We start from the raw sequence: 26771 nt of genomic DNA on the forward strand, positions 1-26771 counted from the left end.
AAGTCACTATAGATATCTACTTTAAGTTCATTTTTAAAAATCTACCAAGAAATTGATCACAATCAAATGGTTATAGATATAGAAGTTCTCATAGATCAATTGCGAACCTGAGGTTTAAGCATATACTCTCGAGGTTCAAGGTTCGAATCTCTTCCACCCTACAAACTAGAAAGAACTTTAACAAGGAATCAGCATCCGGGAACACTTGTCAAGTGACTTTAGCATCAGCTGTAAAATTCTAGAAATAATATTATTTACAGTGTTCATACAAATTGAGAAGAAAAAAACAAGACACCAATTTAGCAGCAATGGTAAGATTTGAGTATTTAGCCATTGTAAGGAGTGATAATATCTACACTCCCATGAATGCTCGAGACATGGATTCCCAGTGCTCCTTTGCTTGCTGAACTCTTTCTGCTCTTTCTGTCTGAAGACGTTTCTCCCAGTATTCAGGGCAGCTATTCAAACATACAAATGATTCTGAGTTGCAAATCTTTATAGAAAAGAAGCATGAAAGAATGTAGAAACTGTTTGAACTTGGTATAGAAATGAACGGTTGTCGGCATACAAAAAGGGTCAATACTAACTTATGGTAGCTTTACGGTTTTGGCGTGGAGAGAAAAATGTAAAAAGTGAAAATGGATATTTTTTATCTTTTTTTTTTTTAAATAAATAACCATGAAGACTTTTAGTGGTGATTAACAAGTCCATGAGTAAGTGTTATCCATTAAAAAAAATTAAATAAAGCCTTTTAAGTTTGTGAAAAATGTTAAGTAGATTCAAAAAAAATTATTTTGTATCTAATAAAATTGACAAAAAAAAAAAAATGCAATTAGTCCCTTAAATTTTTATTAGTACTCATTTTAAAATATTACATATTAATTAGACTTTTAATTTTGTGTGATTTATCAAATGCAAAATTAAAATTTAAGAATTTATTAAACATTTGTCAAAAAATTCATCTTAAACTTTTAATTTTGTGTCTTCAAAGACTTATCAAATACAAAATTAAAATTTAAGAATTTATTAGACACTAAGTATTAAAAAGTTATACCAAAATTATTAAGTTTGAAAAATTATTAGATCCAAGGATGTTATAGACTATGCCTGAGAAACAAGAGATGTACTGACCTTCGATGTAACAGAATACTAAGCTCTTCCAAATGTATAGCACCTTCATAAACTCCTGCCTGTGCATCAATACAAAAAATTAGATCAGAATGAAGTAGCAGAGCTCAGATCCTTTCGAAGTTAAGACTTAATCACAGAAACAAAACTAGCCCTTCGTATGGTATTATAGCTGTTGGTATTAATCTACTTCAGTATCATGTTGTTTATACGATCCTTTTCTTTTTGAACCAAATGATAGCTGAACGAAGTGAAAACTGTCAGAGCTGAATCTAACTTACCTCGCGGCAGAGTGGGCACTTTGCTTTTGGATTTGCAGACATTAGCCCATTGACTATGGTTACTGAGGCTGCCGAACAAGCACACATGTAGCAAAATATATGGCCGCAAGCAAGAGAAACGGGATCAAATACTGTATCCTGCAGTTAGAAAGAGTGAAAAAGCTCTGATGAATAAAGGAAGTTCTCCGTTTAGAAACATTAGGTTCTTCGTGATCTAACATTAAAAAGAAGGGTCCTAATTGCAGGGATGATTTACTCTAATGGGTTAGTTCATTTGAGCAAACTAAAACCTCCCTGGTTGCACCTGGAGTGTTGGAAACTCCAAGAGTTGGAAGCAAGCAAAATGACCTCACATCAATGTTCATCCCAACTTGAACGTCTAAATTGAGTAAATCTGGTGGTTTGACGTAACGGAAAAACTAAATCTTCATCCAACACTAAATCCAAATAAACTAATAATATCATAACAGTGATGCAAACATCTGTCTGCAAGAGTAATGAACACTAAACATGGGACAGTTTCATAAAAATGCCCAAACTTGAAGACCCGAAAACTTACCAAGCATATGGAACACGTCAAGTCGATGTCAAGTTTGACTGAATCGAAGAGCTCACACGTAAGCGATGGGCTTCCATCAGTAATTGCAAGGGAACATTTCTCAAACGCTGAAGAGATACGCTCAGATTTATGCTTTGTCTCCTTCAGGTTAATGTGAAATGCTATAAGCTCTGATAGCCATGGTGACTGAAGGATCTCAACGTGATTACTTTGAGCTTTCGACTTGAATGTTTGCCCTTGCTTGGAGTAATGAATCTGTACTCAGCAACCCAAACAAGAACTAAGTAAAAGAAAAAAGAAGTTAAATCACAAATTTAGTATTAACTTTCATTGTTGAGCACATTGGACAAAAATTGATGGATGAAATGATAGAAGCACAATCTTTTTAAGTAACTTTATTTTGTCCAATTGACCAAATCAACCAACGAATGAAATGGTAGACATGAACATATAGAACCACAAGTTTGAGAATGCAAACCATTCGATTTTAGGAATTGAATTAGTAAATCTAGAAGCGGGAAAAAGACATCATGTGAATCAAACTGGAAATGGTAAGACATATTAGGCAAATACCTTATCATATTTCTTCAAGATTTTCCGAACTGCAATGGCGTTCATCATTGCATAATTAACCAGTTCATTCCCTTCTTGAATTAAGACAGAATGGTCGCTTTCCAGTTTGCCTTTGAACCATAAAAGATACTTTCTAAATCCAGAAGCGAGGTGCAGCTCAAGCAATTCCTGTGCTCGCTGATTAAAGCAGCCTACTATTCCAGACATTTCCTTGAAAAGGAAGGGGAAGAAAGTCCCATCGCACACTACGCCCACAAAAATCAATTTAAACGAAACAAGGACTTAAAATCACAATGCAATATACAGCCAATACAAAGTTCAAAATAACCTAGCAAAAAATCAAATACCAAAAGGACAATCACAGAGAGATCAACAAAATTCAAGAAATCCTTAAATAGGAAGAAGAAACGACGAAGGAATCAGAACATAATCGAGTTTCCATACCTGAACAATGATCCGGACAGCTCTGAACGGCTACGGAGGAGCAATCGCCATCGCCATGGCGGTGTTGAGACTGAAAATCTCTGCTACAATTCTTCAGAATCTTCTTGAGCCGTTTGAACTGAAATCCAGGCAATTTCAGTTTCTTCTCCTGACCTCGCAAATACTCCTCATACTTTTTGCAGAACTTCATCTTCTTCCAGATAATCCACTCGATCTCTCGGCCGCGTCGTTCAAATCTCCCTAAACAATCAACTTAATCTCCGAACAAATGTCAATAATCCACCGCTTGAAAGCTATGCTTTCTCTGCAATCTTAGCGCCTTAAATCGATCAGAATTCAACACACAACAAAAGAATAGATATCACTCTGAGAATGAAGTGAAAAAAAAAAAAAAAAAAAAATCGCAAANNAAGCGGCTGTAACTAAATTGAAAGGAAAATTCAGGTTTCTAATAAGGAAGAGGTTGCGTTTTATTATGTTCCGGCTTAGCAGAATATGAATTAAAAATATTTTTTTAATAAAAAAAATACATATTAAAAAATTATAAGATTTTAAAATATATTTTGAATTTTTATTGGGTAATAAATTTATTGACAATTAAAAAAAAAAAAAAAAAAAAAAAGTCAAATGGCAGGAGGCTTTCGGAAGTATCACCGCCTGACCTCAGCCTCCATATTATAAATTATATATATTTTTATCGTTAAAAATCTTTAATTAAAAATATTATTACGAGAAAATTTTTAACAAAATTAAAATAATTGTTGTTTAAATAAACTTTTTAATAAAATCGACGAATTTGTACGCAGTAAATATACTAATTACCACAAAATATATATATATATATATATATATATATATATATATATTAAATATTATTAATTAAAAATATTAAGGGCTAAATTTTTGTTTTCTAATTTTGAAAGACTATATACATTTCAAATATAAATTTCATATCTGAATATTTCAACCAATTAATATTTCTATTTAACTAATTATATTAATTTACACTAAAGTTTGGATAAGGGTTATTTGTTGAACTTTTGAGGAAATGAAAATAGTTGAAGGATTATTTGTGACATTGATGAATGTCTTCATTTTTTTTGGTAAAATATTTAAATACGGCAATCCTACGAAGACCAAAGCCAGACAGCTGGCGTCCAAACAAATTCCTTTTAAATAAATATTCATATCCGTTTTACACGGAAAAGAAACCGTAAAAGAAAGCCCCGTGCTTATCACGAGACTTTCGTCGGAGGCAAGCAATACCGCCGGCTAACCGACAGAAAATTTAAAATATTCAAAATTAAAAATCTTAAATTTGGAGTATTCAACACAAATTATAAATTAAAAATTAAATCTATTAGTAAGTTGACATTTTTGTCAAACCAATTAAAAAATGTGTTATAATCCAACTCACCATACTTTACTTTCAGATTATTATGAATATTAATAATTTTGACGTAGGTGGCTATTGTTAAGGATGTGTTGTAACTCGTTCATAAAATTTTAATTAATTTAATTTAAAAATAAAAAGTTAGATCTAACTAAGTCACTAATAAAGATAACTCAAGATTTTCTCAACCTAATCTAATCCAACTCAGTCCATGTGTACTCCTACTTTCTTTTATATATATATATATATAAATTATGAGTCTCACTTCTTATTTATTCAAAAAAATATATTCAAAAACTCGAATGGATGAATAATTAAAACGGTAAACGAAACATTCATTTGAGTTTATCAAGAAAGATATGTATGTCAACATTATGATGTTCTATATTGGATGGGATGCATGCGTGTGACTTTTCAACTTTATTTTTTCTCTTTTTGAGTAATATTTAAACTAAGGAATATATTTTTTAATTATTAATGGAAATTATGTGGTAAATCATTACAATTTTGAATAAAAATTATATTGAAAAATAAAAATTTTAAATACTATTTTTTAAAGAATATTAAACATATAAAATTAAATGGAAAATTTTATGTGGTTGAAAAATGAAATAAGTGGCGGGATGGACATCTTTAAACGTAGGTAAGATATATTAAATATAAATATTAATAAAATTTAAATAAGTTAAATACACCGTTATTTAAATAAATAATATACATAATAATATAAATATATTATTTAATTTTCACACAAATTTCCATTAAATGGTTTGTTTGGGGATGTGTATATACAGTAAATCACATAATAATAATAATGGAATGAAAAATATATATCATGCAATAAAATTAAATATAGTAATTATTTGTTCTATAAATATTGGATTTACCATAGGAGAAAAGGCGAAGAAAAAACAATGACAGAGAGACGGACGATGATAAAGAAATTGGAACAAGCAGATATGAATGGACTATTGCAGCTGAGAGAAGATGACGTAGATACTGACATCAACACAAATTTATTAGGTGGTGGCCTCGGAGTAAAATTAGGGATCTAAAGAAAATTACTTTGTTCGATGAGAACACGAACGAAGTCATGCAAACAACCATCAGGTGGCTCGGGATGCTTCATTACCCTATCGAACGGGACGTCAAAAACAAACCTTATACGTCTAGACAAGATATGTTAATGGGTTGAGATCTGAAGTATAATTGAATTGTGTAATTAGTATTGCTATTTCTTATTTCTTATTTCTTATTTCTTATTAGATAAAATAGAAAAGTGTGTGGTTAATAATTTCTTGTAATTTTAGATGACATAAAACTAATTCAAATTTTTGTTTTATATTTATCTTTAAATATTTATTATTGCCTTTTATTAAGTTAGATAACAAAAATAATAAACAATAAATTTGATATTGTTGTTTTATAAATCAATTATGAAAATATCTCTACTTCTAAAAAAAATAAGAAACGAAAAATAGGAAATTCATTGGCTGCCACGTGTACAAAGGTGTCGAAGTATCTCAGTGACATGTAAGAGTCCCTTGCATGTATGGCCAAACTTGCTGACACGGCTGCCACGTGGACAAACCCTTCCCTCGAACAATAAAAACGCCGCGTTCTCCTTCTCCTCCCCTGTTTTAAACCAGTTCAACAATCCCAAAAAACAGGCGGCGTTCTGGAATCGTTTGGCGGCGATGGCGGTAGAGGCGGCGAAGCCAGTGATGGTGATCGGAATCGACGACAGCGAACACGCAGTTTCCGCTCTGGAGTGGACATTGGACAAATTTTTTTCTCGAACAGTACGATTACAACCGTTTAAGCTTGTCGTTGTTCATGTCAAACCATCTCCCGACGTCTTCGTCGGCGTCTCCGGACCAGGAAGTAAGAACGATCCTCCTTCTCTCTGCTATTTACTTTCAAACAGAAATCGTTCCAAATCTATAATCGAGTTTTTAAAGAGACGACTAATGAACTCGGAATCTACAATCAGGAATTGCAGGATCGGTTGAAACCTACCAAGCTCTGGATGATGATTTGAAGAGAAAAGCTGCGAGAACTATCGAACTTGCCAGAGAAATTTGCGCTGCGAAATCGGTAACGGTGGAGTTTAGATTTCTCGATTTACCTTATTTCAGTCTTTTGAATCGCGGATTGAATGGATACGAACTTGTGATGATTCTCAAATGCGATCCAATTGTAAATCCTAGATTGAGAAAGTAGAAATCGTGTAGATCGATTTAAGAATCTGTAAAGAACAGAGAGCACTAGCAATGGAGTTGAATTGCAGGTTTTTGATGGTGAATTCGAGGTTGAAGAAGGAGATGCAAGGTATGTACTGTGCGAGGCGGCTAATAAGCACCGGGCTTCAGTGATCGTAGTAGGAAGCCGTGGCCATGGAGCTATTAAACGGTACTTTCTCCAGAACTAGTAAATTTTTGTCTCTTTGTTTAATTTCGGTGTGTGGATGTGGATGTATGAGTACCTATCAGAACATTTTGCAATTGGGTATCATATTTCTTTTGGTCGTTGTATTTCACTACAACAATAGGTATCATATTTGAAGGTTAATGGGTATCATATTTGAAGTGTGTGGCGGTTGGTTGAACACGATTCTTCAGCAACAGGATCCACAATCGTATGATATGTTCCACTTTGAGTCTAAGCTCACGTAATTTTGTTTTAGGCTTCTATAACACCATGACGTAAAACAATCTATAACACCTTGACTCACTTGAATGATTGCTTAATTAAAAATTTTAGTCCAAAATTGTAATGGGAGTTCATAGTAATGCAGGGCTTTGATGGGAAGTGTGAGTGACTATTGCGCACATCAAGCACCTTGCAGTGTCATGATTGTGAAGATGAAGGAGCGTAGCAACAAAAACAGTGCTTAAATAAATCAAAATCTGTATTTCTGTTTGTATTTCTGAATGTTATTGTATTTTTAAGATGGGATACTTAAAAATTATTTAATCTTTTTAATTTTCTTTTTAAGGCATTTCTGACTTTAATTTAAATATATATATAAAAACTTTTTGGTTTATTAAGTGAGTCACTATATTATCAATTATTCTAATATTTTATTCTCATTATTACCCACTTTAGTGAATAATGGAGGTCAGGGTTGGAAAATAGTAATAATTAAAAAAATATCCTCAATTCCTTGTTTTCTTTTTATTTTTTAATTTAATTTTTTTAGTTAATTAAAATCAATCAACCAATATATTTAAGTTAGCCTACCCCATGACTAATAAATTCTTCGATATTTTTTTAAATATTTCTAAATTTATTTGACACATTAAAATTTTGATGTCTGATCTAATAGATTGATTATTTTTTTATGACAAATTATCAGGCATACACATCCACCACTTTTATCTATCATTTTGATGTCCTTCGAATCCAATACGTCTCGTCGACGTCGTTGGCCTTTCTAGTGCTTATTTGTACTCTCCGTACTCTCCTCTTTTAAGATCCAAACGATATCGTTGGCCTTTCTAGTGCTTATTTGTAATCTCCTCTTTTAAGATCCAAACATAGGCTAAACAATTAAAATTGTTTAGTTTAATTATGTTTAATTTAAAAAATAAATTAACTAATTTTGAAACTCTATGCTGTTAAAATAGGTTGATATGTATATATATATATATATATATATATATATATATATATATATATATATATATATATATATTATTTTTATTTTTTTGAAAAAGAAAATTTAAGAATAACTATATTTTTTAAAGGATATTAATAGATAAAAATTATTGTGAGGGATCCAAATTTTACAGATAGGTGCTGGGATGGACCTCTCTAAATGTATGTAGGATATATTAAATATAAATATAAATGTGATTTAAATAGGTTGAATATAGGATGAGATTTTATGATATTTTAATGAGATTTAAATAAGTAATATATGAATATAAATATATTATTTAATAATTGTTTGTTTGGTGTAAATTTTCCTTAGATTTACTTGGGAGTATCTTGGAAGTAAGGCATGTTAAGATGGTAAATCATATATGTTAATAATAATAAATGGAATGAAAAAGATATATCATGCAATCAAATTAAATACAGTAATTTTTTGTTCTATAAATATTGGATTTACGGTAAGAGAAAATATAAAGAAAATAAAAATGGCAGGGCAATGGACGATGATAAAGAAACTGGAAGACGCCGATATGACTGGACTATTGCACCTTAGAGAAGATGATGAAGATACTGACATCAAAACAAATTTATTTAAGTGGTGGTTTCGGAGGGAAGTTAGGGATCTAAAAAGAACGGTCGGAAATGAAGCGAATTTCACTCTGTTCGATGAGAACACGAACCAACTCATGCAAACAACTATAAAGTGGCTCGGAACGGTCTTTTACCAAATCAAATGGGACGTCCAAAACAAACCTTATGCGTCTGGATATAATATGGTAATGCGTTGGGATCTCATATATAATCGACTCGTTTACAGGGTCTTTCAAACAAAACTTCTAGAAGCAACAAAATCTCCCGAATTTAAGGGCGCATCTTCAAGCTCGTCTTAATCTAAAATTTCCTACTCAAAATATTTTTTATTAATATTAATTTCTATCTAAATTACTTTTTTTATATCATTCACACACAAAATTATTCACTCCAACCTATTTGGTATTTATATATTTATAAATAGATTTATAGTTTTAAAAAGAGACTAATGGAAGCCACGTTTAATTTTACTTCTTTTGGCCAGGTGGGCAGTAGATCTCCAGTAAAACGACGCCGTTTTCCCTGGTTTAAATAGCTCCGTACATAAAGAAATGAGAAAAGTTTCAACCAATTTATTACAATTAAATAATTAATATAATAATTTGTAAAATAATTCATTATTTAAATTAATAAATAAATTAAAATTAAGAGATGAAATGTTATATAAATAAATATTTTTTTTTTAGTTCTAACGATTACTTTTAACCCTTTGTTATTAGATAATTAATTGTTAGTTAATTCATTTTTATTAAGTCAAATTATTAAACTAATTGATTTAATTTTCATTCATTAAAAAGTATATTATAAATATTTTTAGTGGTCAATATTAATAATTATTTTCAAATAAATAATTTATAGGAAGATAAAAAAGAAAGACATTAATAAATATAAATAATAATGAAAAAACGAAGATAAATAAATAATTGGAGGAACCAATAATACAAATCGAAAAACAACTAAATAAATAAATGAAAAATGCATAATAATAATAATAATACTAATAGAAAATTCTCGAGCATACATAGTTTATGTAAATTGACATTCTTTTAATACGTGCCCGAACATGCGTCACTAATTTCTGGATAATATGTTTGAATGATCTTGTAAACCAATCGATTATACCTGAGATCCCAATACATTAACATATCATCTCCAGGCGAATAAGGTTTGTTTTGGATGTCCCATTCAATATGGTATCGAGCCATCCCGAGCCATCTCATAGTTGTTTGTATGGCTTGGTCCATGTTCACGTCATACAGATTGATTCTCACTTCACTCCCAACGACTCTCTTCAAATCCCTAACTTTGCTCCGAGGCCACCAGTTAAACAAATGAGCCTTGATGTCAGCATCTTCATCATCTTCTCTTAGTTGCAATAGCCCATTCATATCTGCGTCTTCCAATCTCTTTATCATCGTCCAGTCGCCTGCCATTGTTATTCTCTTCTCCTTTTCTCTTACAATAAACTCATATTTATAGAACAAATAATTGCTATATTTTTATTTTATTACATGATATATATGTATATTTCCTTATCTTTTTTTATTCCATTAAAATTATTAGCAAATGTAATTTACCATAACTAGAAAACTTAATTATATTTTTTACCAAAATTAAAATTATAAATCATATTAAAATATTGAATCTCATTTATATTTAATAAATTTTACATATATTAATTTTATACATCAAATAAAATAAATATAGATTTTATTTTATATATAATATATTAAATATTAATTTTTTCCTTTTAAGATTTAATATATCAAATATATTTTCAATATTTATTTAAACATTTAAAAAAAACTAAATTGATAACAAAATTATTTAATTCGTTGGACTATATGCCTCGAGTTGCACTCTGATACATTGTATAACAAGTTGTGTTCATTAATATGATCATTATATATACGTAGATCTTTCACAAGTTGTTTTTAATTTCACTCGATCAAAAGAGTATATTTTAACCTTATAATTACATCTTATATCTTTAATGCCATTGATTCTCTTATTAACCTTTTGTTTATGATGGAACATAAACTAAGTAATTATGTTCTCAGCTCCCTATTTGGTCAAGACTGCATTTGCAACTGATTTAATAACTATTCACTCAACCAATATTGTTCAAAATCAAGTCCTAATTTTGTATGTTCAAAATCATGTTTTATTAGGAGATTACTTATCGGGTATTTTTTAATATTCAACCCTGAATTTGTAAAAGTCTTTTTTGAAATTTTGTAGATTTTTATTTATTTATTTATTTATTTATTGATTTAAGTGAATAGATTATAGACTAAAGAACTGAGGGAATCGACTCGAAGCCACGTGTACCGACGTGTCACAATAATTGGATGACATGTAAAACTCTTCTTCATTTTCCCGGTGACGCAAGAGTGGCCACGTGGACAATAGATCGCCTATAAAAACGGAGCCATCTTCAATCCCGATTTAAACCGCTTCATACATCCAAGAAAAAACCAACGGCGGCTGTGGAATCGTTCCAATGGCGACAGCGGAGAAGCCAGTGATGGTGATTGGAGTCGACGACAGCGAATACGCAACCTATGCTCTAGAATGGACACTTGACCACTTCTTCTCTTCAACAGTGAATCCTCCGTTCAAGCTTGTCGTCGTCTACGCCAAACCGTTTCCCGACGTCTTTATCGGAGTCGGCGGACCTGGAAGTAAGATCAATATTGCTTCTCTCTGGTAAATTGTTGATCGATGCATTTTTGCTTAAGCGATGTGGTAATGAAACCGGAAATTGTAACCAGTGATTGTAGGATCTGCTGGAAGTTACCAGTTTCTGAACGATGATTTGAAGAAGAAAGCTGCGTTGATCATCGCAACTGCGAGAGGAATCTGTGAATCCAAATTGGTAACAGAATCGAGTAAAATTGCTTGATTATGATATAAATTGTTGGAGTCTGGAATGGTTGAATTTGATTGTAAATCATTTTGTTCATCTGAAGAAAGTTGAAACCGATTTAGACTTTTGGGAATCTGTACGGAGAGTGAAGAGAAAGATGAGAACAGAGATCGATTTTTTGATCTCGAAATCTGTCCGTACGGAGATCTGTGAATCCAAATCGGTAACAGAATCTCTCTGTACGGAGATTGAAGAGAAGGATGAGAATAGAAATCGATTTTTGATCTTGAAATCGATTTTTGATCTTGAATTCTCGCTATACGGAGAATGTATAGAATGATGTGAATAGAAATCGATTTGTTGATCTCGAATTCTCTCTTGTGTTCATCAGTTCCAGTTGATGGAATTGGAATTTCGAAATGAAAAATGCAGGTGAATGATGCAAAATTCGAGGTGGATGAAGGAGATGCTAGGTATGTCCTGTGTCAGGCGGTGGATAAGCATAGGGCTTCAATGCTTGTGGTGGGAAGCCATGGCTATGGAGCTGTAAAGAGGTACGTGGTTTAAGCGCATTTTAGAGGGGGAAAAGAACAAATGATTCAAAAAACAAAAACTCGTTGAAATCATGATTAGTTTCAATGGATGAATGCAGGGCGTTCTTGGGGAGTGTGAGTGACTATTGTGCTCATCAAGCTTCATGTACCGTCATGATCGTCAAGAAGCTGAACCCCAAGGTTGAATCAAAAGAACAAAAATAGCTCAACTTTCCCAATTCTCCTTGTTTTCTTCGAGTCTTTAAATCAAGAACTATTCTCTTTAAATCAAGTAATGCTGTTCTATTATATTATGTATTATGTATGTATATTTTCCCAATGTTGTAAACTGTCACAATAATAACAAAATTTGTACGGTCTACCTTCCATTAATATTCTAGTTTTTAGAATCTTTGTTCTCGTAATTGACATACAAAGCATTGGGTTAAGTTTTTTGAATGGAAATCTCGCTTAACTAGCGAACCATACAAATAAAAATGAATAATTCTCTACGTCATCGTTACTTCATAATTGAAAGTTCAACAATTTCCCTCCATTCACATTTTTAGCATGTTTTAATCATTTTCGTTTCAACATTTTTATAAAAATATTCATAAAACGTTTTTATAAAAATGATTGCTTGCGCTCATCCAACCCCTCCTCTCAAACGAATGATGTCTTCCCTCTTTCAAGGTCTCTTCTCAATCGAGACAGACTTTCTTCTCTTGAGGATGTATAGATATTCTCTCATTAACCGACATGAACATTCATCCAACAAATTCAATAAAAATAAAATTAAAATTAAAAGAGAGAAACAACAGAAAAAATTTGTATTACATGTACTCGCACTAAAAATTATTGAAGGATGGTGGTCGACAAATTTTCTTAGAGAAAAGGTGCCATTGTATTGCTGGTAGCCACGTGGGAAGAGGTGTCACAGCATTTGGGTGACATGTAAGAGGCTCTTTCGTTTTCAGGGTTGCTGCATGCTGACAATACCTGCCACGTAGACAATTTCACCTTTAAAAACAAAAATAAAAATAAAATAGCTCATTTTCTTCTTCTTCCTCCCCAATTCAAACCGCTTCACATAGGAATCGATCCAATGGCGGCGACGGAGAAGCCAGTGATGGTGATCGGCATCGACGACAGCGAATACGCAATCGCCGCTCTGGAGTGGACATTAGACCACTTCTCTTCAACGATATATCCTCCTCCTTTCAAGATCATCGTCGTCCACGCCAAACCGATTCCCGAAACCTTCGTCGGAGTCGCCGGACCGGGAAGTAAGATCGATCTCCTCCTCCTCATCTGATCTGCTAATTCCTTAATTTCATGTTCGAAAGTAAATAATTGAGAAATTATATGCAATCAGTGGTTTTTGGATCGGAGCCTGGATTGTACCAAGTTTTGGACCAGAATTTGAAGAGAAAGGCCGCCAGAATCATCGAGAAAGCGAGAGAGATCTGCGCCGCTAAATCGGTAATCGTCGATCTGTAAAATCCATGAATATGAACGGAAATTTGAGTGAATTGAATCAAATTGAAATTACAGGTGAGTGAAGTGAAGTTTGAGGTGGAAGAAGGAGATGCTAGGTATGTACTGTGCAAGGCGGTTAGTAAGCACAATGCTTCGATGCTGGTGGTGGGAAGCCATGGCTATGGAGCCATTAAGAGGTACTTGCTTTAAATTTTCTCTTTTTAAAAAATAACCTAAATTTGTGTTTATAGTTTTAAATTTCTGTGTGTTATCAATTTCATCGCTGTCATTTAAAAAAAAAATGATTTGTCTTTTTTTAATTATATGTTTTAATTAAATGGCAAGTATACATCTATATCTAGTAACTTCCTACCTTACTTATTTTAACTATTTTGATATATAATTGGAAGTTTAATATTTTATAAAATAAAAATTTTAATTTTGTGTTTAATAAATTCATTAAATGATTTATGATTTATTAGATATTTTTTATTAAACAATTTTTAATTTGAAGTAAAAAGTAAAGAGGGGATAATGTGCAGGGCTTTGTTAGGGAGTGTAAGTGATTATTGCGCGCATAATGCTCCATGCACTGTCACAATTGTGAAGCTTAAAACTGGCACCTGAAACAATCAAAAACTCCAGGTAAGCTGCTTCTTGTTCTCCACTGTAAATAAAATAAGTGCATTTTTCTTCCCCCCCCACTTTTTTTTTTTTCCTTTTTCTTTAATAAATATTTCTTTGTAAATTATTTAAACTATATCCATAGAAATTATTAATAATAATAATAATAACGAAGCAGCTGATCATGAATTCGTTATTAGTTTATATATATATATATATTATTGATACTCTCGCACTGTTTTGGGAATATTAATTAATTGTTCATATTGATGCCCAATAAAGCATATGAAAATATCAATACGTATATTACAACAACAATCTGAAAAAGTTGGGTACGACTTCCAGTTGTTTCCGTTAATCCATTTCAAATGAACTAATTTCTCATTAATCTGAAATTATGTATACAAAATATCTCGTGAGAAGATGATGACATTTTTTATAATCACATCAACTTTCAGTCTTTGATTTGAATTTCATCTCAACTTTTTTCATTACATTTAAAATTCAATTCAGAACGAGTTCCTAAAATCAAAAGATATTCGTACTTGAAAAAACGAGTACAAAATGACGTCATAAATATTGATATCACTCATAAAACAGGTGTAAATAAACAAAACTAACCCAAAATTAATTATTTGTTTACAACCATTAATTATATTACATATATGTAAAAAAGTGCTGATGAGGAGTGTAGTTTTAAATTTGAAGTAGCAATATGGAAAATGTGAATTTGGGGAAAACATAAGATAGAAGCGTCTCCAACCTGAGAATATCCTAAAAAGAATAGCACACATGAAGAGTCCAAACAGAACATAGATACTATCAGGTTTAACGAAAGTCTATTCCAGATAAGTTCACAGATTAATACTCTTATTCCAGCTTCACTCCATGGCTACGGAAATCAACAGCTGCCTCCATCTTCTTCATCTGTTCAAACAGTTGACTCAATGTCAGAACAATTCCGCCACAAAATGTTCCAGCTAAATTACACCATTATTCTTAATAGGACGTATGCAAATTAATGGGCATTTAGAGTGTCCCAGTAAAGCAGCAGAAATTTAAAAACAAAATAAGAGAAAGCTCTACCGGGAAGGACTCTTGCTCTTGCTCCTGCTAGGGCTTTTGCTTGCTTCACGCCTTTTTGGACTTTTACTCGTGCGTTTCTCACGCTGCCATGTAAACCGTATTCATACGTTGACAGACACGAAAGACATATCAATTAAATCAAAAGGCAAATGAGATGCAAGTTTAGTTTAAACTTCTAATACCATGTCCAGCAATGACAAGTTCATAACAGGGATCACTTACATTGGGTGCCGGAGACCTGGATTTTGATCGCGATCTGCAAAAGGTTCAGAAACAACCCAAATTTAAAATCCATGTCTTTTACCAAATTGAGCCTAAAGCTTGACGACTAATCCACATTGTATAAGGAGATAAAAGAAAATAGTATTTTAGTAGTTCAGCTATGAAGAAGATATGGCAATTCAAAACTTAAAAGATCCAACTGCGAAGACCTAAAAAATTAGAAAACTTCGTTCCCCAGGAAACTATATATATGGAAGTCAGTGGACGGGAGAGGAGCATTCTTCCCTACTGTGCCTCAAAAGGTCCATTATGAATCCAGATAGTGCGTCCTATAGCTTGGCAAATCTTGCAGCAGAAAATGTAAATGAAAGTGATGATGACTTCCAAGTCCAAATAGCACTTAGTTCAAGATATCCAGCTCTATTATTGCAATCCATGATCTTCTTGGATCCCAATCTAGCACCCATGGACATTGCATTGCTAAAAGCATTAGAATAGAGGTACCAGAAGGTTTTCAAAGCTGCCCATCTAAAAAACAGCATACCTTCTCACCCAAAAGCATTGAAGACAATTGAATCATATTCCATCAAGATCCTAATATCCAATCCCCAGTATGCCGCATATTTCCATATCTAAAAAACAAACAAGTGATATTCACACACAAAGAGGACAACAATGAAAGAAATCGACTCATTTCTTAACTATCCCAGTTGTTGAACAACATTCACAATTGATAAAGGGGAAGGACCAGGACGAAGAGTTATTAAAAAGAAAGCAGAATCATATGTAAAATAGTAATAACTAAATTGAGTCAAATAGATAAAGTTTACCCAACATTCCAATAGAGGGCCGACACATTGCCCAGACTAATTTGAAGTCTGTCCAGTATTCATCTCTCCACCATTCCAAGAATGCATCCAAGACTTGGGAAGGGTGGGTTTCACATTCAAGAGAATTGTACAAGCCATAATACCGCATGCAAACACATAGCATCCAGAAAGGTAATATCAAATCCATTGCTAAACTTAAAACCACTTGCTGGCCCGTGCTTGAGCAATACAAAAGTATTAGTTCACTTTCAGTACATTAATGTTGTCTATTTGACCCAGTCTAACATTCTGCCCAATGATAGACGGGTGCAAAAAACAAATCCTGCTCGAGTGACAACAAACTCAAATATATAAATATAGATAAACAATGAGCAGGCCGCAGTTAGATTTTATTAAAAAATAATAATAATAAAAGTGAATAAAATAAAACTAAAGAACATAAGAATGAATGATTATAGTTAATAAAATGAGAAAACATACCCTGAAAGAGATGATGACTTCGATCGTGAACGAGCAGGGGAAGCAGACCTTGATCGGGATTTTACAGGTGACCGCTGGGAAGATTTACCCTTAGGAGACTTGCTGCTCAAAAAGTAGATAAAATATTTTAATTCAAGAGAGGATTGTGCTAAGACTAATTAAATACTAAAACATATACCTACCTCCTACTGCGACTCTTGCTCCTACTTCGACCTCTACTATGACTGCGACTGTAACTCCGCCCTCTAGAGTATGACCGCCCACGACTAGGACTCTTGGATGAATCCCTCTTTGAATCATATTCCCTCACCTACAAAATTAAAATTAAAATAGGTGAGAGACAAGAAAGCAATCATAAAAAAATAAAAATAAAAATTATAGAACAAGAAGGCATTGTTCATACACGAACATAAGACCGGGAAAATGCATTACGGAACTCAGAGTCATCCAGTTTTTTAATCTGCAGTGACAAGTACACATATCTTAGCATATCACAAAACCAAAGCTTAAGCTCTTGAAGTCATAGGGGCAATCCAGTATGCCAGGTGCTCATTAAGGCTCAACATTCCAAAATTCTTGGAACAGAGATAAAAATGACTTACTGCATACTTCATGTCATCATAGTTGGTGTAATCCACAATCCCTGTGGTTCCTACAGGACATTGAAATGAATAGCTATTTAGTTTTCAATGTCAAGTTAGAGAGAATTCGAAGTCAGCTTCATCAGTAGGTATCTTACCACTACCATCACGGAACACTTGGGAGAAACAAACATCCCCAGCTCGCCGCATGTGATCCTTCGACATTAAATAATATGAGATCAGTGTTGATTAAAAAAATTTGAGTGACAGGCACATAAATTTCATGCCAAATAGAATGATGCTTACCTTTAAGTCTTGCCACGAAGCAGAAGAAGGTAACCCTGTGACTAATACTACATGGATAGAAAAACATATATTACAACATCCAGTATTTACAATGTCAGAACATTGTATGGTGCATCACAGAAATGGTCATATACCACGAAAATCAGAGCGTCGAGATACTCCACGCCCACCTCGGCTGCTTCCATGACTACTATAACGATCACTAGACGATGAATGACCACGACCACCATGAGCAAGTTCCACCTAAAAATACAAACAAACAATGCATAAACTACAACTATAAAGCTATCAAGTACAAAACAATCAATTTTTGCAACAATTGAAAAAGACTTCGTGACTCACGCGCAACCTATGGCCATCAAAATCATAGCCATCGCGACCACGAATTGCATCTTGAGCATCTTCCGCATCTTCGAACTACATTCACTCAATCCATATTGATAACATAAGTAATGAGTGTTAGAAAAGAAAGAGAATATATAGTACCACCACATGTGAAAAAAACTCACCTCAACAAATGCATAACCAGGAGGCCTCGGTGGAACCTTGAGATCAATGTGGGCTATGCGACCATACTAGAATTAAATGCCAAGAGAGAACAGACTTAAATTAAATACTTTGACCAAATAAAACTCCAAACTTATTTTAATTCTGTCTCAGATCATCTTGAACCTTTAAGAAAGAAACATCACATAATATACATCTATATTTTATTTTTTATAAGAAACTAAGTTTTCATTGTGATAAATGACAGAACTCCAAGAGAGTGATGCCAGTTGATAATAACAAAAGGCTCAATCAACAAACCACTAAAAGGAATTAAATATAATCGCCTCCCACCTTTCTAACTGTCGAAAGATTTTGCTATTCCTCTCAAGTTAAATGATAACATAATGGGGGAAAAAACAAGTTCGCTATGGGATCATTGCTCTGTCAAAAAAGGAGGGTTCAGGTGCACCCCTCCTAAATCATGGAACACCACCCTCTATTACGTGTTGGCAACACCAAAAAAAAGTCTCTAGAGATGGTCCTTAGTATCCACCCTCCGGTGCAAAACTTGTCACTTACAGCATTACACTTAGGAATTTTAACCTTCCAAACAGACCCTAAATTTCCACGCGTATTTAGGTGCTTGTTAAATTATTTATAAAAGATCATTAACGGTAAAGACATAATTAACTCCCAGAACTTTCAAATTGTACGAGTATGTCCCAAATTAACTCTCGAAGGATGTCTAGCATTTAAACATACGTCTATAATTTAAAAGTGGGAATTACTCCTACATTTGTAAGGACTGCATTAGTTATAAGGTCATCACAATTATCGAAATCAAAATACTTAGCGTTCTACGCTTGCACTCCTACTTAAATAAGAACAATTTTACAGTCGACTCAATAAAGAAAATTCATCATCCATAACATGCAGCACCAAAATGACAGACAATTACATGGTTTAAGCGCTCCACACAGGCGCCAAAACGTCATGCGCAAACAAAATTAAGAAAAAATACCTTGTAAAATAAATCTTCCACTTCTTTCTCACGAATATCACCCGGGAGATTGCCAACATAGACTGTTCTGCTGGCACGGCTGCTCATTTTCCCTAAACAGATGAAACGTAGATATGGATAACATTACCGAGAAACGGAGAACGTAGAAACAGAATGTTTTGTACTCAAATTAATTAATCAAGATTCGACGTTTGATTGAAGGTTACCTCAAATCCGATCTGTAGGTGACAAAGCGCAGAGACGAGAGGACTGAATATTAGGGCTTTGAAATCGAAGATTGGTAGCGCGAGTAAATATATAGTACGGTTATGATAATCTGCATCGCGTTGCACAGTAATTTGCTGGATGTTACTAACTACACATAATATGTGCCATGTGGCAATCTTTTCCTAAAATAAAATCCGCATATTTATCCCCTTTTTGCACCCAACCCCCCTCGATTGTGTACGTATTCCACATCAGACCCCTAACTTTTAAATATTCTATTTTAGACCCTAATTTTTAAATATTAAATAAATTTTGAGAGTGACTTTTAATCTTTACCCAGTATGGATATTTATCGTTAAAAAATAATGGAGTTTATATTCCATATAATATTATCATTAGAATCTAAATATCCATATTCTCGTAGTACTAGAAATGTACTAGAAATTCCCTCCATGACGTGTCACGTGATTTCAAGTGCCTCTTTGCTTCGCACTAATTGAGCTCCTTTCTAGCTTCAACTCGATCTTGGACCAAACCGTTCAAGCTCTGAAATTTCAACCAAGAAGACCTGTTTTTACTGTGGAAACCAAATAAGTCGGGTAATATGATAGGTAAATTTTTGTTTTCCCATAGTAAAGTGAATGATCTTCCCCCTTCTGAACTTGTTTTTGGTTAGAAGTCCAATCCATGTACAGAATCATGATCTATAAGTCAAAGATGTATGGTAAATTCTGGTAACACAGATGCCAAATTGTCCTAGATTTCCTTTATTCCAAAGTTCATGAGAACATGAACAAGACCCTTTTCCCCACTATATAATCCACCCCCAATACTCATTAGTTCTCCCATTAATTTAAAAATCGCATTCACAAACCACAAAAGTGTGCTGATATTATAGAAAGGTAGTTTCCATTTCCGCACCCCTTTTCCACCTCTCCAACTCTCTACTTCTTTCGGACATTTCATCGAACATGTTGCGTGCACCCAGTTCGAGAGCATCAATTACAATCATTTTTGCCCTCATCTCCATTCTCCCATGGCCGACACACTCCGCCAAAACGAGCTATGTCCAAGAAGCCTGCAGCGTAACACAACACCAAGATCTCTGTATCCAATTACTGTCGCCATTTTCAAGCAGCGCCAAGCGAAGCCCCACGAAATGGGCGCGAACGGGCGTGTCGGTGACAATATCAGAGGCTAAAACCGTGGCGCGATTCCTGGGGAGGGTGAAGAACAACAAGCGGCTCATGGGGAGAAACAGAGCCGCAGTTTCCGACTGTGTGGAGGTCTTCGAAGCCGCCATTGATGAGCTCCACAGGTCGCTTGGGGTTCTTAGAAGACTGAGTAAGAGGAATTTTGACGCCCAAATGGGGGATCTCAATACGTGGGTAAGCGCTGCGCTGACCAATGAAGATACTTGCGTGGATGGCTTTCGAGGGGAAAGTGGAAAAGTATTGAATTTCCAAACTGGCTGCTTCCGGTTTCCAAACTGCCCCTAATCAGTAAGAGATTAAACATAAATACACAATATAATACTACCCTAAAAAGAAATAAATATAATTGATATCATAACTTTATAAAGTAAATATTGGGCTTCAAAATTGGAGGGGTGCATCAGGCCCAAGCTATGGTGCAACGCATGGGCGACGTTCGAGAGCCCCAGTAGCAAGCTACTGTAGTGGACCCTCCCCCTTGAAAAATTAATTTAATACCATGTGGGCCGATGGCCCACGTATCAGATATTAAACTGATAAGAACAGATACTACACTTGATCTTAGCCAAAAGGCCGAGAAAGGTATGAATTGTCCAGCGTTCCACCAGCATATTTATAGCCTCCTGCTCTCTCCATTTTCTGGAACTAATCGATGTGGGACAAAGCCTTATTTCACCTTCTCATCGTTTTCGTCTTCTCCTCGCAAGTATAGAAAATTTGCAAAGTTTCCAACCATTGTTATTAATTTTGTGTCATATATTTTCAATTAAAAGATTCAAAATCTTTAAACTCCCACGTACTTAGCTAAGAAAGTTTAGTTTATAATCTTAATTATAGCATGATAAATCAATTGTATATGTTGTTAAAATTTCATTTGAACATCGTTAATGTTTAATTCTCACGTGTAAGTGGGTATGAATAATTTTTTTTTAATTAATATTAACATTTTGTTCACCTTCTCTTGTTTCTCCATTTTTATTTACTTAATAATAGGAATGTGTATTTTATTTGTTGGTATTTTAGTAAGAAAAGGAAAGTAATGTTATTTAGGTAATGTCTAAATTGATTTTATTTGAAAAAACTCACATTCGATCGAGTTAGGTTGCATTTGGGTATTGAATTTTCTTTCACAACTTACTCTCGGGTTACATAAGGTTGCAATTTGGTTCCTCCATCTACTTTTTTATAAATAAGAAAGTCGTGATCCCTCTTGTGTAAATCATAATGGAAGGCTATACAAGATATTTGTCTATAATAAAAATTAAATATGATGCATATAGTAAACGGTAATGGAAGGTAAAATATCCTCAATCATGCAAGATATTGTAAGCACGAGAAAGCTGTTACACGGCTTTTCCATCATTTACAGCTTTTAACTCACCAGAAGCTAGCTGCAATTGTGAAGAATTGAGTGGAATCGACATGATGAGGTTCCGGTCCCTCCTTCAACCGATATAGGACCAACATTTGCTGAATTTTGGGCATGCGGCATATCATTCACAAGCAATGGAAATGGATTGAATGGTGAATACCTCATGGTTTTGTTCTTCCCACAAGAGGTATTCTAAAGTGATCTTGAATATTCAGCTGCAGCACTGAAGGCAGACACAAGGGCAGGCATCACAACAACCTGCGACCAACTTCTTCTAGTCCTAGTAGCAATTGCAGCTCCTCCGACCGCACCCGCAAATCGATCCATTTAGCTGCCAAATGGGGGGAAAACAAAACAAAACAAAAAAGAGATTAAAAGATTCATTTCCAAGAGTTTCTCTTAACATAGTGTCTAAATAGTTAGTATTTCTGGCATCATAATCGTTCGCCCAAGCGAGGATGAAGTATTCAATCAAAGATGAAAGCAAAAAATCACCTGTTTACCAAACATACATTCGCAAAAAGACACTGCATATCTCATATCCTAATAGTTGTGAGCCAAGCAATAGGTGTTGAATATAAGATATGCAACAACTAAGGACCAAACTTCTTCAATCAAGAAACCCGAACCTTCATCCAGAGAAAATGAGGCAAAAAAATGCCAAACAAATGCATGTACCAACAACATAAGACAGGCCTATAAAAACGGCTGCCCAAAAAAGGATGCCAACCAGAACCTAACCTACAAGAAAAACTCCAATCCAAAAGAGTACAGGCCTAACAGATCATCTCAAGAACTCTAAAGACACGAACACCCACGACCAGACATAAACCCCACAAGTATCGAACCTCCTCTCGGCACGCCAAAGAAAACTGTAAGTCTCCATGCATTTTTTTAGAACAGGAAACAGTTCAAGTATGATACGGCAAGTCTCAACATATTAAGCAGCAACTATATTTTTCTTTTAAACAAGATACATTAAGGCACAATAAATTCTCAATGTAAATATAAGTCTACATAAATGGTTGTCGAATTCCAGAGACAATTATGACTTGTGAGGTTTCATCTACCAAGAGACAACAATAATAATTCCAAGTTAAAAGGTATTTCTTTCTCCAGCCACAATTGCAACGGGATTGGAGAAAGCTCGTCACATAAATGAATCGGGATTTCTACATAAGTTTTTAAATGTGTATTTCATGAACCTTAACTTTTACGTAACCAAAAAATAAGGAAGAATAACAATAAAACTACTAACAAAAGCTTTAAGACACATTTAACATGATCAACTCTAACAAGGGGAGTGTTCCTCTACGGTTAAATGATATCATCCAAATCCTTGCTAGTGTCGTTTATACTTCTGTATGCCTGTAAATATACACTCTCCCCCAAAAAATACTCAGGTGGTAAGAATTGAGCTATTCCTGGTCAACCTAGACAACCTTCACTCAAAATCCTGTTAAAATTTAAGAGATACCCAAATAAATATTTTGAAAGTAGCTGCAAAAATGTGGCTCATGCATAATTAGGGTGCAGGTATAACACAAATCCATATATGCTTATCATAAGTTGTGTGTGTGTGTGTGTGTGTGTGTGTATATATATATATATATTAGATAACCTCTAGTTTCTAGATACACAAAGCATTCAATAGAAATTGAGTCAAGTTCTGGGAATGCAGCTAGGTGTCACAACATGCTTGTCCAGGGGATGTTGCCATGGCCGCATGCCCTTACATGGCAACCTTCACAGTGGATCACATTCAAACAAATGAAAATGGCGAAAACGAATAATTTCGTGAGTGTAACTAACCCAATCATTCTTCCTTCTATATCTTTGAATGCCACAGTGAGTCAGAGTAAAAGTTGCAGAACAATCTATATCTTTAGCTACTTCTTCGACCAGAACAAAACCAAGCAAAAAAATCAGCCACAAACACAGCCTAACAATCTATAAAGGCCAAAACGCTAAGACAATCAACCATTACCACATTGAAAGCCGTATATTCCAACAGATTTCGCCTGAAAATTAGACCACAAAGACACTATCAAATCGGACAAACGCCATAATGCTACCATCTCATCCAAATAGTCGGAAATCAAAGCAAAATAGCAAGAATATGGTACCACGAAAACAGCATGGTCGACGCCACTGAGGCCTGTAAGAGAGAAAAAGAAAGAAATGAAGAAGAGAAATTGCAAAGAAGAATCAAAGGAATAAAGGGTCCATACACAAGCCCCATAGAGCGCCGGCCTGAACATGAGCAGGGAAAAACGATTCAGATGGAGAAGTTATAGAAAACGAATCATAGTTCAAGAAATTGTTCGTGAAGTTCACCGTTCCGACGCGAATGGTGGATTCGACGGCGAGGGAAGAACATGGAACGACGCCGTTGAGCTCGTTTCCATCTTTCAATTCTCAAGTTCCATCGGGAGTCGTATGCAGAGTAATCAAAATGTAATCAAAATTTGATATAATTGAATTTAGTGAGTTTTTTAAAAAAATAATTTTTTTTGTTTATAATAATAAAAATAAATCCACATTTCTAAATGGATTAGTTTTACAATATAAAATTAATTTGGATTCTTGAAAGAACGAGGCTATTTTTACAAATTCGAATTAAAATGGGCTATTTATGCTTAAAGAAGACCTTTCTTTTAGTCCTTCGTGCTTTTAAACTACTCAAAACCCTAAATTGAGCGCCGTTTGTTCTATACATCTTGAGGAAGTTAGGGCGCCAAGCTGCAGAGCAGAAGCAAAAATGAGCCGTGGAGCAGCCGCGTCCGGTGGCCCGAAGGGGAAGAAGAAGGGCGTGACCTTCGTTATCGATTGTGCGAAGCCAGTCGAGGACAAGATTATGGACATCGCCTCCCTGGAGAAGTTTCTTCTCGAGAGGATCAAGGTCGGCGGCAAAGCTGGGGCACTTGGTGACGCTGTCACCGTCACACGTGACAAAAACAAGATCACCGTCAACTCCGATAGCAACTTCTCTAAGAGGTACCGAGTATTTTGTATTTGTTAATCCTTGTATTATTCTGGTTTTGTGACGATGTCTACGGTTCTGGATGATTATTATCCGTGCATTTGTTGAATGTTTGGGAATAAGTGTCGGATTGCTCCGTTAGTTGCTGCGGCAGTACTGAGAATACAAACGTTTTGCGGATTGATCGTTGTCTACTGTGATTTTGTTGGAAATTTGTCACATATAGTATTGAATTGTGGAATTGATGAAAATTATTGGGGTTTATTGTACGAATTAATCTTGAAATTTCAGCCATTATCTAGTGTACACGGGAAAGCTACTTCTTTAAGAAGTACTCGTTATCTCATACTAGTTCTTCCTCTTCGTGCTGTTGATATTGAAATTGAGATTTCGAGTGCATTCTGATTTCTGTGTCATTTTTATTTTCTCGTTTGTGAAGTTCCTAAATCTATAGACTTTAGGTATGGTTTCTCTTTGTTACGGGGATGTGGAATTTTCTTTGGAATACACCTCTGATCTAATTGTATGGGGAATGCGTTATCTAATTAGTCACCTATTGTAGTTGTAACACTGTGTGTATCTGTTCTTATCTGTTTATTCCCATTCCTGTTTAGGATTGACCTTAGAATTATATGTACTAGTTTTGAATGAAAGATGGTGATCGTCACTCTTAAAGTTAAAGATTGTTTTGTTCATAAACTCCTAACGAACTGAACTGAACTGAACTGATTGTTCTCTCTTTTGAATCCCAGGTATCTTAAATACCTAACTAAGAAGTATTTGAAGAAACACAACGTTAGAGATTGGCTTCGGGTTATTGCTTCGAACAAGGACCGCAACGTCTATGAATTGAAGTACTTCAACATTGCCGAGAACGAGGGCGAGGAAGAAGACTGAGGCTTAAGTCTTACAAATTGGGAGCATTTGTTTGCAGTAGGAAGGATTAGTTGTAGCAGCCTTTCTCATTTTGAAGGTTGTTGAAATTATATTTCCATACCTCGCCTTGAATTGAGTTATACTATGAGATGATGAGATGATGAGATGATGCAACTCTTGTTTAATTCTGAAGTCTTAATATCTATAAATTTTGATCACGTAGTGTTCCCTTCTGTTGGTTGGTTTGAAGATATTCTCTTCTTTGCTTCTTTCCATCTTTTCCATCTGTTTAATAATGTATTTCTTAAAATTTTACCGTTATTAACAATCAATTAATAAAAAGCATTTTTTAACCATTCAAACACTATGACTATATAATATATAATAGAAATTTCGAGATTGTAACCTTAAAACTAAAAACAAATTAGAAATCTATCAATTGAATGTTCATTACAAATATATTTTTCAATTGGCCGTTTTAATAATATCTCTAAATAAACTACAACCACAAAAGGTGGAAATGACCTGTTGAGAATTTATCATATAATAAAATTAAATGAAGACGGCGAAAATCATTTAGTTTTAATCTGACAATTAACTTTTGAACCTATAGTATGGCAGGGTACGCCAGGCCCATGCTATAGTGCAACGCATGGGCGACGTTCGAGAGCCCCAGTAGCAAGCTACTGTAGTGGACCCTCCCCCTTGAAAAATTAATTTAATATCATGTGGGCCGATGGCCCACGTATCAGATATTAAACTGATAAGAACAGATACTACACTTGATCTTAGCCAAAAGGCCGAGAAAGGTATGAATTGTCCAGCGTTCCACCAGCGTATTTATAGCCTCCTGCTCTCTCCATTTTCTGGAACTAATCGATGTGGGACAAAGTCCTCTGAATATTCATTCATGTTTTGCATTCTGCAATCGCCCCTCAAATTACATGCCCAACTTTTTATTTTAGAAGCC

General features: G+C 34.3%; 8 protein-coding genes and 2 non-coding genes across 26 annotated transcripts; 5 read left to right on the forward strand and 5 right to left on the reverse strand.

The window, feature by feature from the left end:
* Positions 1-67: 67 nt before the first annotated feature.
* LOC111488279 (probable E3 ubiquitin-protein ligase BAH1-like 1) lies at positions 68-3419 on the reverse strand. Its single transcript, XM_023135978.1, has 6 exons — positions 2986-3419; positions 2542-2786; positions 1969-2223; positions 1410-1547; positions 1132-1190; positions 68-458 (listed from the first exon to the last, which is right to left on the reverse strand). Exons 1-6 carry the CDS (start codon positions 3173-3175, stop codon positions 353-355), a joined length of 993 nt encoding a protein of 330 aa, XP_022991746.1. The 5' UTR covers positions 3176-3419; the 3' UTR covers positions 68-352.
* A 2603-nt stretch (positions 3420-6022) lies between these two features.
* LOC111487962 (universal stress protein Slr1101-like) lies at positions 6023-7375 on the forward strand. Its single transcript, XM_023135481.1, has 4 exons — positions 6023-6262; positions 6372-6475; positions 6669-6790; positions 7176-7375. The coding sequence occupies exons 1-4, from the start codon at positions 6076-6078 to the stop codon at positions 7273-7275; spliced, it is 513 nt and encodes a 170-aa protein (XP_022991249.1). The 5' UTR covers positions 6023-6075; the 3' UTR covers positions 7276-7375.
* Positions 7376-11085: 3710 nt separating this feature from the next.
* Positions 11086-14169, forward strand: LOC111487960 (universal stress protein A-like protein). 2 transcript variants are annotated; one of them, XM_023135480.1, is made up of 5 exons: positions 11086-11313; positions 11404-11507; positions 11931-12052; positions 12151-12278; positions 14161-14169. In XM_023135480.1, the coding sequence occupies exons 1-4, from the start codon at positions 11133-11135 to the stop codon at positions 12254-12256; spliced, it is 513 nt and encodes a 170-aa protein (XP_022991248.1). In that variant the 5' UTR covers positions 11086-11132; the 3' UTR covers positions 12257-12278; positions 14161-14169. The 2 variants fall into 2 exon arrangements, with proteins under 2 accessions (XP_022991248.1, XP_022991246.1); XM_023135478.1 differs by lacking the exon at positions 14161-14169 and having other exon boundaries at positions 12151-12408.
* Positions 13079-14342, forward strand: LOC111487963 (universal stress protein PHOS34-like). Its single transcript, XM_023135482.1, has 4 exons — positions 13079-13317; positions 13407-13513; positions 13586-13707; positions 14053-14342. The coding sequence occupies exons 1-4, from the start codon at positions 13137-13139 to the stop codon at positions 14135-14137; spliced, it is 495 nt and encodes a 164-aa protein (XP_022991250.1). The 5' UTR covers positions 13079-13136; the 3' UTR covers positions 14138-14342.
* A 463-nt stretch (positions 14343-14805) lies between these two features.
* On the reverse strand, positions 14806-19464 carry LOC111487951 (serine/arginine-rich-splicing factor SR34-like). 7 transcript variants are annotated; one of them, XR_002719134.1, is made up of 15 exons: positions 19356-19464; positions 19150-19241; positions 18149-18214; positions 17982-18056; positions 17774-17882; positions 17640-17686; positions 17492-17549; positions 17355-17404; positions 17156-17212; positions 16935-17062; positions 16753-16854; positions 16273-16594; positions 15443-15476; positions 15221-15303; positions 14806-15061 (listed from the first exon to the last, which is right to left on the reverse strand). XR_002719134.1 is itself a non-coding variant. In XM_023135468.1 (14 exons), exons 2-14 carry the CDS (start codon positions 19234-19236, stop codon positions 15058-15060), a joined length of 900 nt encoding a protein of 299 aa, XP_022991236.1. In that variant the 5' UTR covers positions 19237-19241; positions 19356-19464; the 3' UTR covers positions 14806-15057. The 7 variants fall into 7 exon arrangements, 1 of the variants encoding a protein (XP_022991236.1); XR_002719133.1 differs by lacking the exon at positions 14806-15061 and adding an exon at positions 15987-16074 and having other exon boundaries at positions 15279-15303; positions 15443-15898; XM_023135468.1 differs by lacking the exon at positions 16273-16594.
* Positions 19465-20262: 798 nt separating this feature from the next.
* Positions 20263-20855, forward strand: LOC111488304 (pectinesterase inhibitor 6-like). The gene has a single exon (XM_023136003.1). It carries the CDS (start codon positions 20328-20330, stop codon positions 20853-20855), a length of 528 nt encoding a protein of 175 aa, XP_022991771.1. The 5' UTR covers positions 20263-20327.
* A 105-nt stretch (positions 20856-20960) lies between these two features.
* Positions 20961-21156, reverse strand: LOC111488863. Its single transcript, XR_002719291.1, has one exon. It is a non-coding gene; the product is annotated as a U2 spliceosomal RNA (small nuclear RNA).
* Positions 21157-21758: 602 nt separating this feature from the next.
* LOC111487964 lies at positions 21759-24382 on the reverse strand. 10 transcript variants are annotated; one of them, XR_002719139.1, is made up of 4 exons: positions 24280-24382; positions 24174-24195; positions 23755-24100; positions 21759-22273 (listed from the first exon to the last, which is right to left on the reverse strand). XR_002719139.1 is itself a non-coding variant. In XM_023135490.1 (4 exons), the coding sequence occupies exons 1-4, from the start codon at positions 24348-24350 to the stop codon at positions 22191-22193; spliced, it is 315 nt and encodes a 104-aa protein (XP_022991258.1). In that variant the 5' UTR covers positions 24351-24382; the 3' UTR covers positions 21759-22190. The 10 variants fall into 10 exon arrangements, 8 of the variants coding, with proteins under 8 accessions (XP_022991258.1, XP_022991254.1, XP_022991255.1 ...); XR_002719138.1 differs by having other exon boundaries at positions 23755-23963; positions 24069-24195; XM_023135490.1 differs by having other exon boundaries at positions 23930-23963; positions 24069-24195.
* Positions 24383-24614: 232 nt separating this feature from the next.
* On the forward strand, positions 24615-26034 carry LOC111487969 (60S ribosomal protein L22-2-like). The gene is made up of 2 exons (XM_023135500.1): positions 24615-24939; positions 25678-26034. Exons 1-2 carry the CDS (start codon positions 24704-24706, stop codon positions 25820-25822), a joined length of 381 nt encoding a protein of 126 aa, XP_022991268.1. The 5' UTR covers positions 24615-24703; the 3' UTR covers positions 25823-26034.
* Positions 26035-26418: 384 nt separating this feature from the next.
* LOC111488856 lies at positions 26419-26614 on the reverse strand. Its single transcript, XR_002719284.1, has one exon. It is a non-coding gene; the product is annotated as a U2 spliceosomal RNA (small nuclear RNA).
* Between the last annotated feature and the right edge of the window lie 157 nt (positions 26615-26771).

The sequence above is a fragment of the Cucurbita maxima genome, unplaced genomic scaffold (genome assembly GCF_002738345.1).
Source record: "Cucurbita maxima cultivar Rimu unplaced genomic scaffold, Cmax_1.0 Cma_Scf00013, whole genome shotgun sequence".
NCBI classification, from domain to species: domain Eukaryota; kingdom Viridiplantae; phylum Streptophyta; class Magnoliopsida; order Cucurbitales; family Cucurbitaceae; genus Cucurbita; species Cucurbita maxima.

Bases quoted from the DNA above. Each gene is read 5' to 3' on its own strand.
- LOC111488279 (XM_023135978.1), bottom strand. From the start codon at position 3,175: ATGAAGTTCTGCAAAAAGTATGAGGAGTATTTGCGAGGTCAGGAGAAG. The intron at 2,224-2,541 runs GTATTTGCCTAA...TGCTGAGTACAG, and splicing joins TCTTGAAGAAATATGATAAG to ATTCATTACTCCAAGCAAGG. The intron at 1,548-1,968 runs GTAAGTTTTCGG...TTCTAACTGCAG, and splicing joins TGACGTGTTCCATATGCTTG to GATACAGTATTTGATCCCGT.
- LOC111487962 (XM_023135481.1), top strand. From the start codon at position 6,076: ATGGCGGTAGAGGCGGCGAAGCCAGTGATGGTGATCGGAATCGACGAC. The intron at 6,263-6,371 runs GTAAGAACGATC...ATCTACAATCAG, and splicing joins CGGCGTCTCCGGACCAGGAA to GAATTGCAGGATCGGTTGAA. The intron at 6,476-6,668 runs GTAACGGTGGAG...GTTGAATTGCAG, and splicing joins AAATTTGCGCTGCGAAATCG to GTTTTTGATGGTGAATTCGA.
- LOC111487960 (XM_023135480.1), top strand. From the start codon at position 11,133: ATGGCGACAGCGGAGAAGCCAGTGATGGTGATTGGAGTCGACGACAGC. The intron at 11,314-11,403 runs GTAAGATCAATA...AATTGTAACCAG, and splicing joins CGGAGTCGGCGGACCTGGAA to TGATTGTAGGATCTGCTGGA. The intron at 12,053-12,150 runs GTACGTGGTTTA...GGATGAATGCAG, and splicing joins GGCTATGGAGCTGTAAAGAG to GGCGTTCTTGGGGAGTGTGA.
- LOC111487963 (XM_023135482.1), top strand. From the start codon at position 13,137: ATGGCGGCGACGGAGAAGCCAGTGATGGTGATCGGCATCGACGACAGC. The intron at 13,318-13,406 runs GTAAGATCGATC...ATATGCAATCAG, and splicing joins CGGAGTCGCCGGACCGGGAA to TGGTTTTTGGATCGGAGCCT. The intron at 13,708-14,052 runs GTACTTGCTTTA...GATAATGTGCAG, and splicing joins GGCTATGGAGCCATTAAGAG to GGCTTTGTTAGGGAGTGTAA.
- LOC111487951 (XM_023135468.1), bottom strand. From the start codon at position 19,236: ATGAGCAGCCGTGCCAGCAGAACAGTCTATGTTGGCAATCTCCCGGGT. The intron at 17,063-17,155 runs GTATGAACAATG...TTAATTTTGTAG, and splicing joins TTTCCCGGTCTTATGTTCGT to GTGAGGGAATATGATTCAAA. The intron at 15,477-16,752 runs GTATGTTTTCTC...AACCTTTTGCAG, and splicing joins AAGTCATCATCTCTTTCAGG to ATCGCGATCAAAATCCAGGT.
- LOC111488304 (XM_023136003.1), top strand. From the start codon at position 20,328: ATGTTGCGTGCACCCAGTTCGAGAGCATCAATTACAATCATTTTTGCC.
- LOC111487964 (XM_023135484.1), bottom strand. From the start codon at position 24,350: ATGGAAACGAGCTCAACGGCGTCGTTCCATGTTCTTCCCTCGCCGTCG. The intron at 24,196-24,279 runs GTGAACTTCACG...GCTCATGTTCAG, and splicing joins CCACCATTCGCGTCGGAACG to GCCGGCGCTCTATGGGGCTT. The intron at 23,838-23,929 runs GTAATGGTTGAT...TTCTGGTCGAAG, and splicing joins AATATACGGCTTTCAATGTG to AAGTAGCTAAAGATATAGAT.
- LOC111487969 (XM_023135500.1), top strand. From the start codon at position 24,704: ATGAGCCGTGGAGCAGCCGCGTCCGGTGGCCCGAAGGGGAAGAAGAAG. The intron at 24,940-25,677 runs GTACCGAGTATT...TTTGAATCCCAG, and splicing joins GATAGCAACTTCTCTAAGAG to GTATCTTAAATACCTAACTA.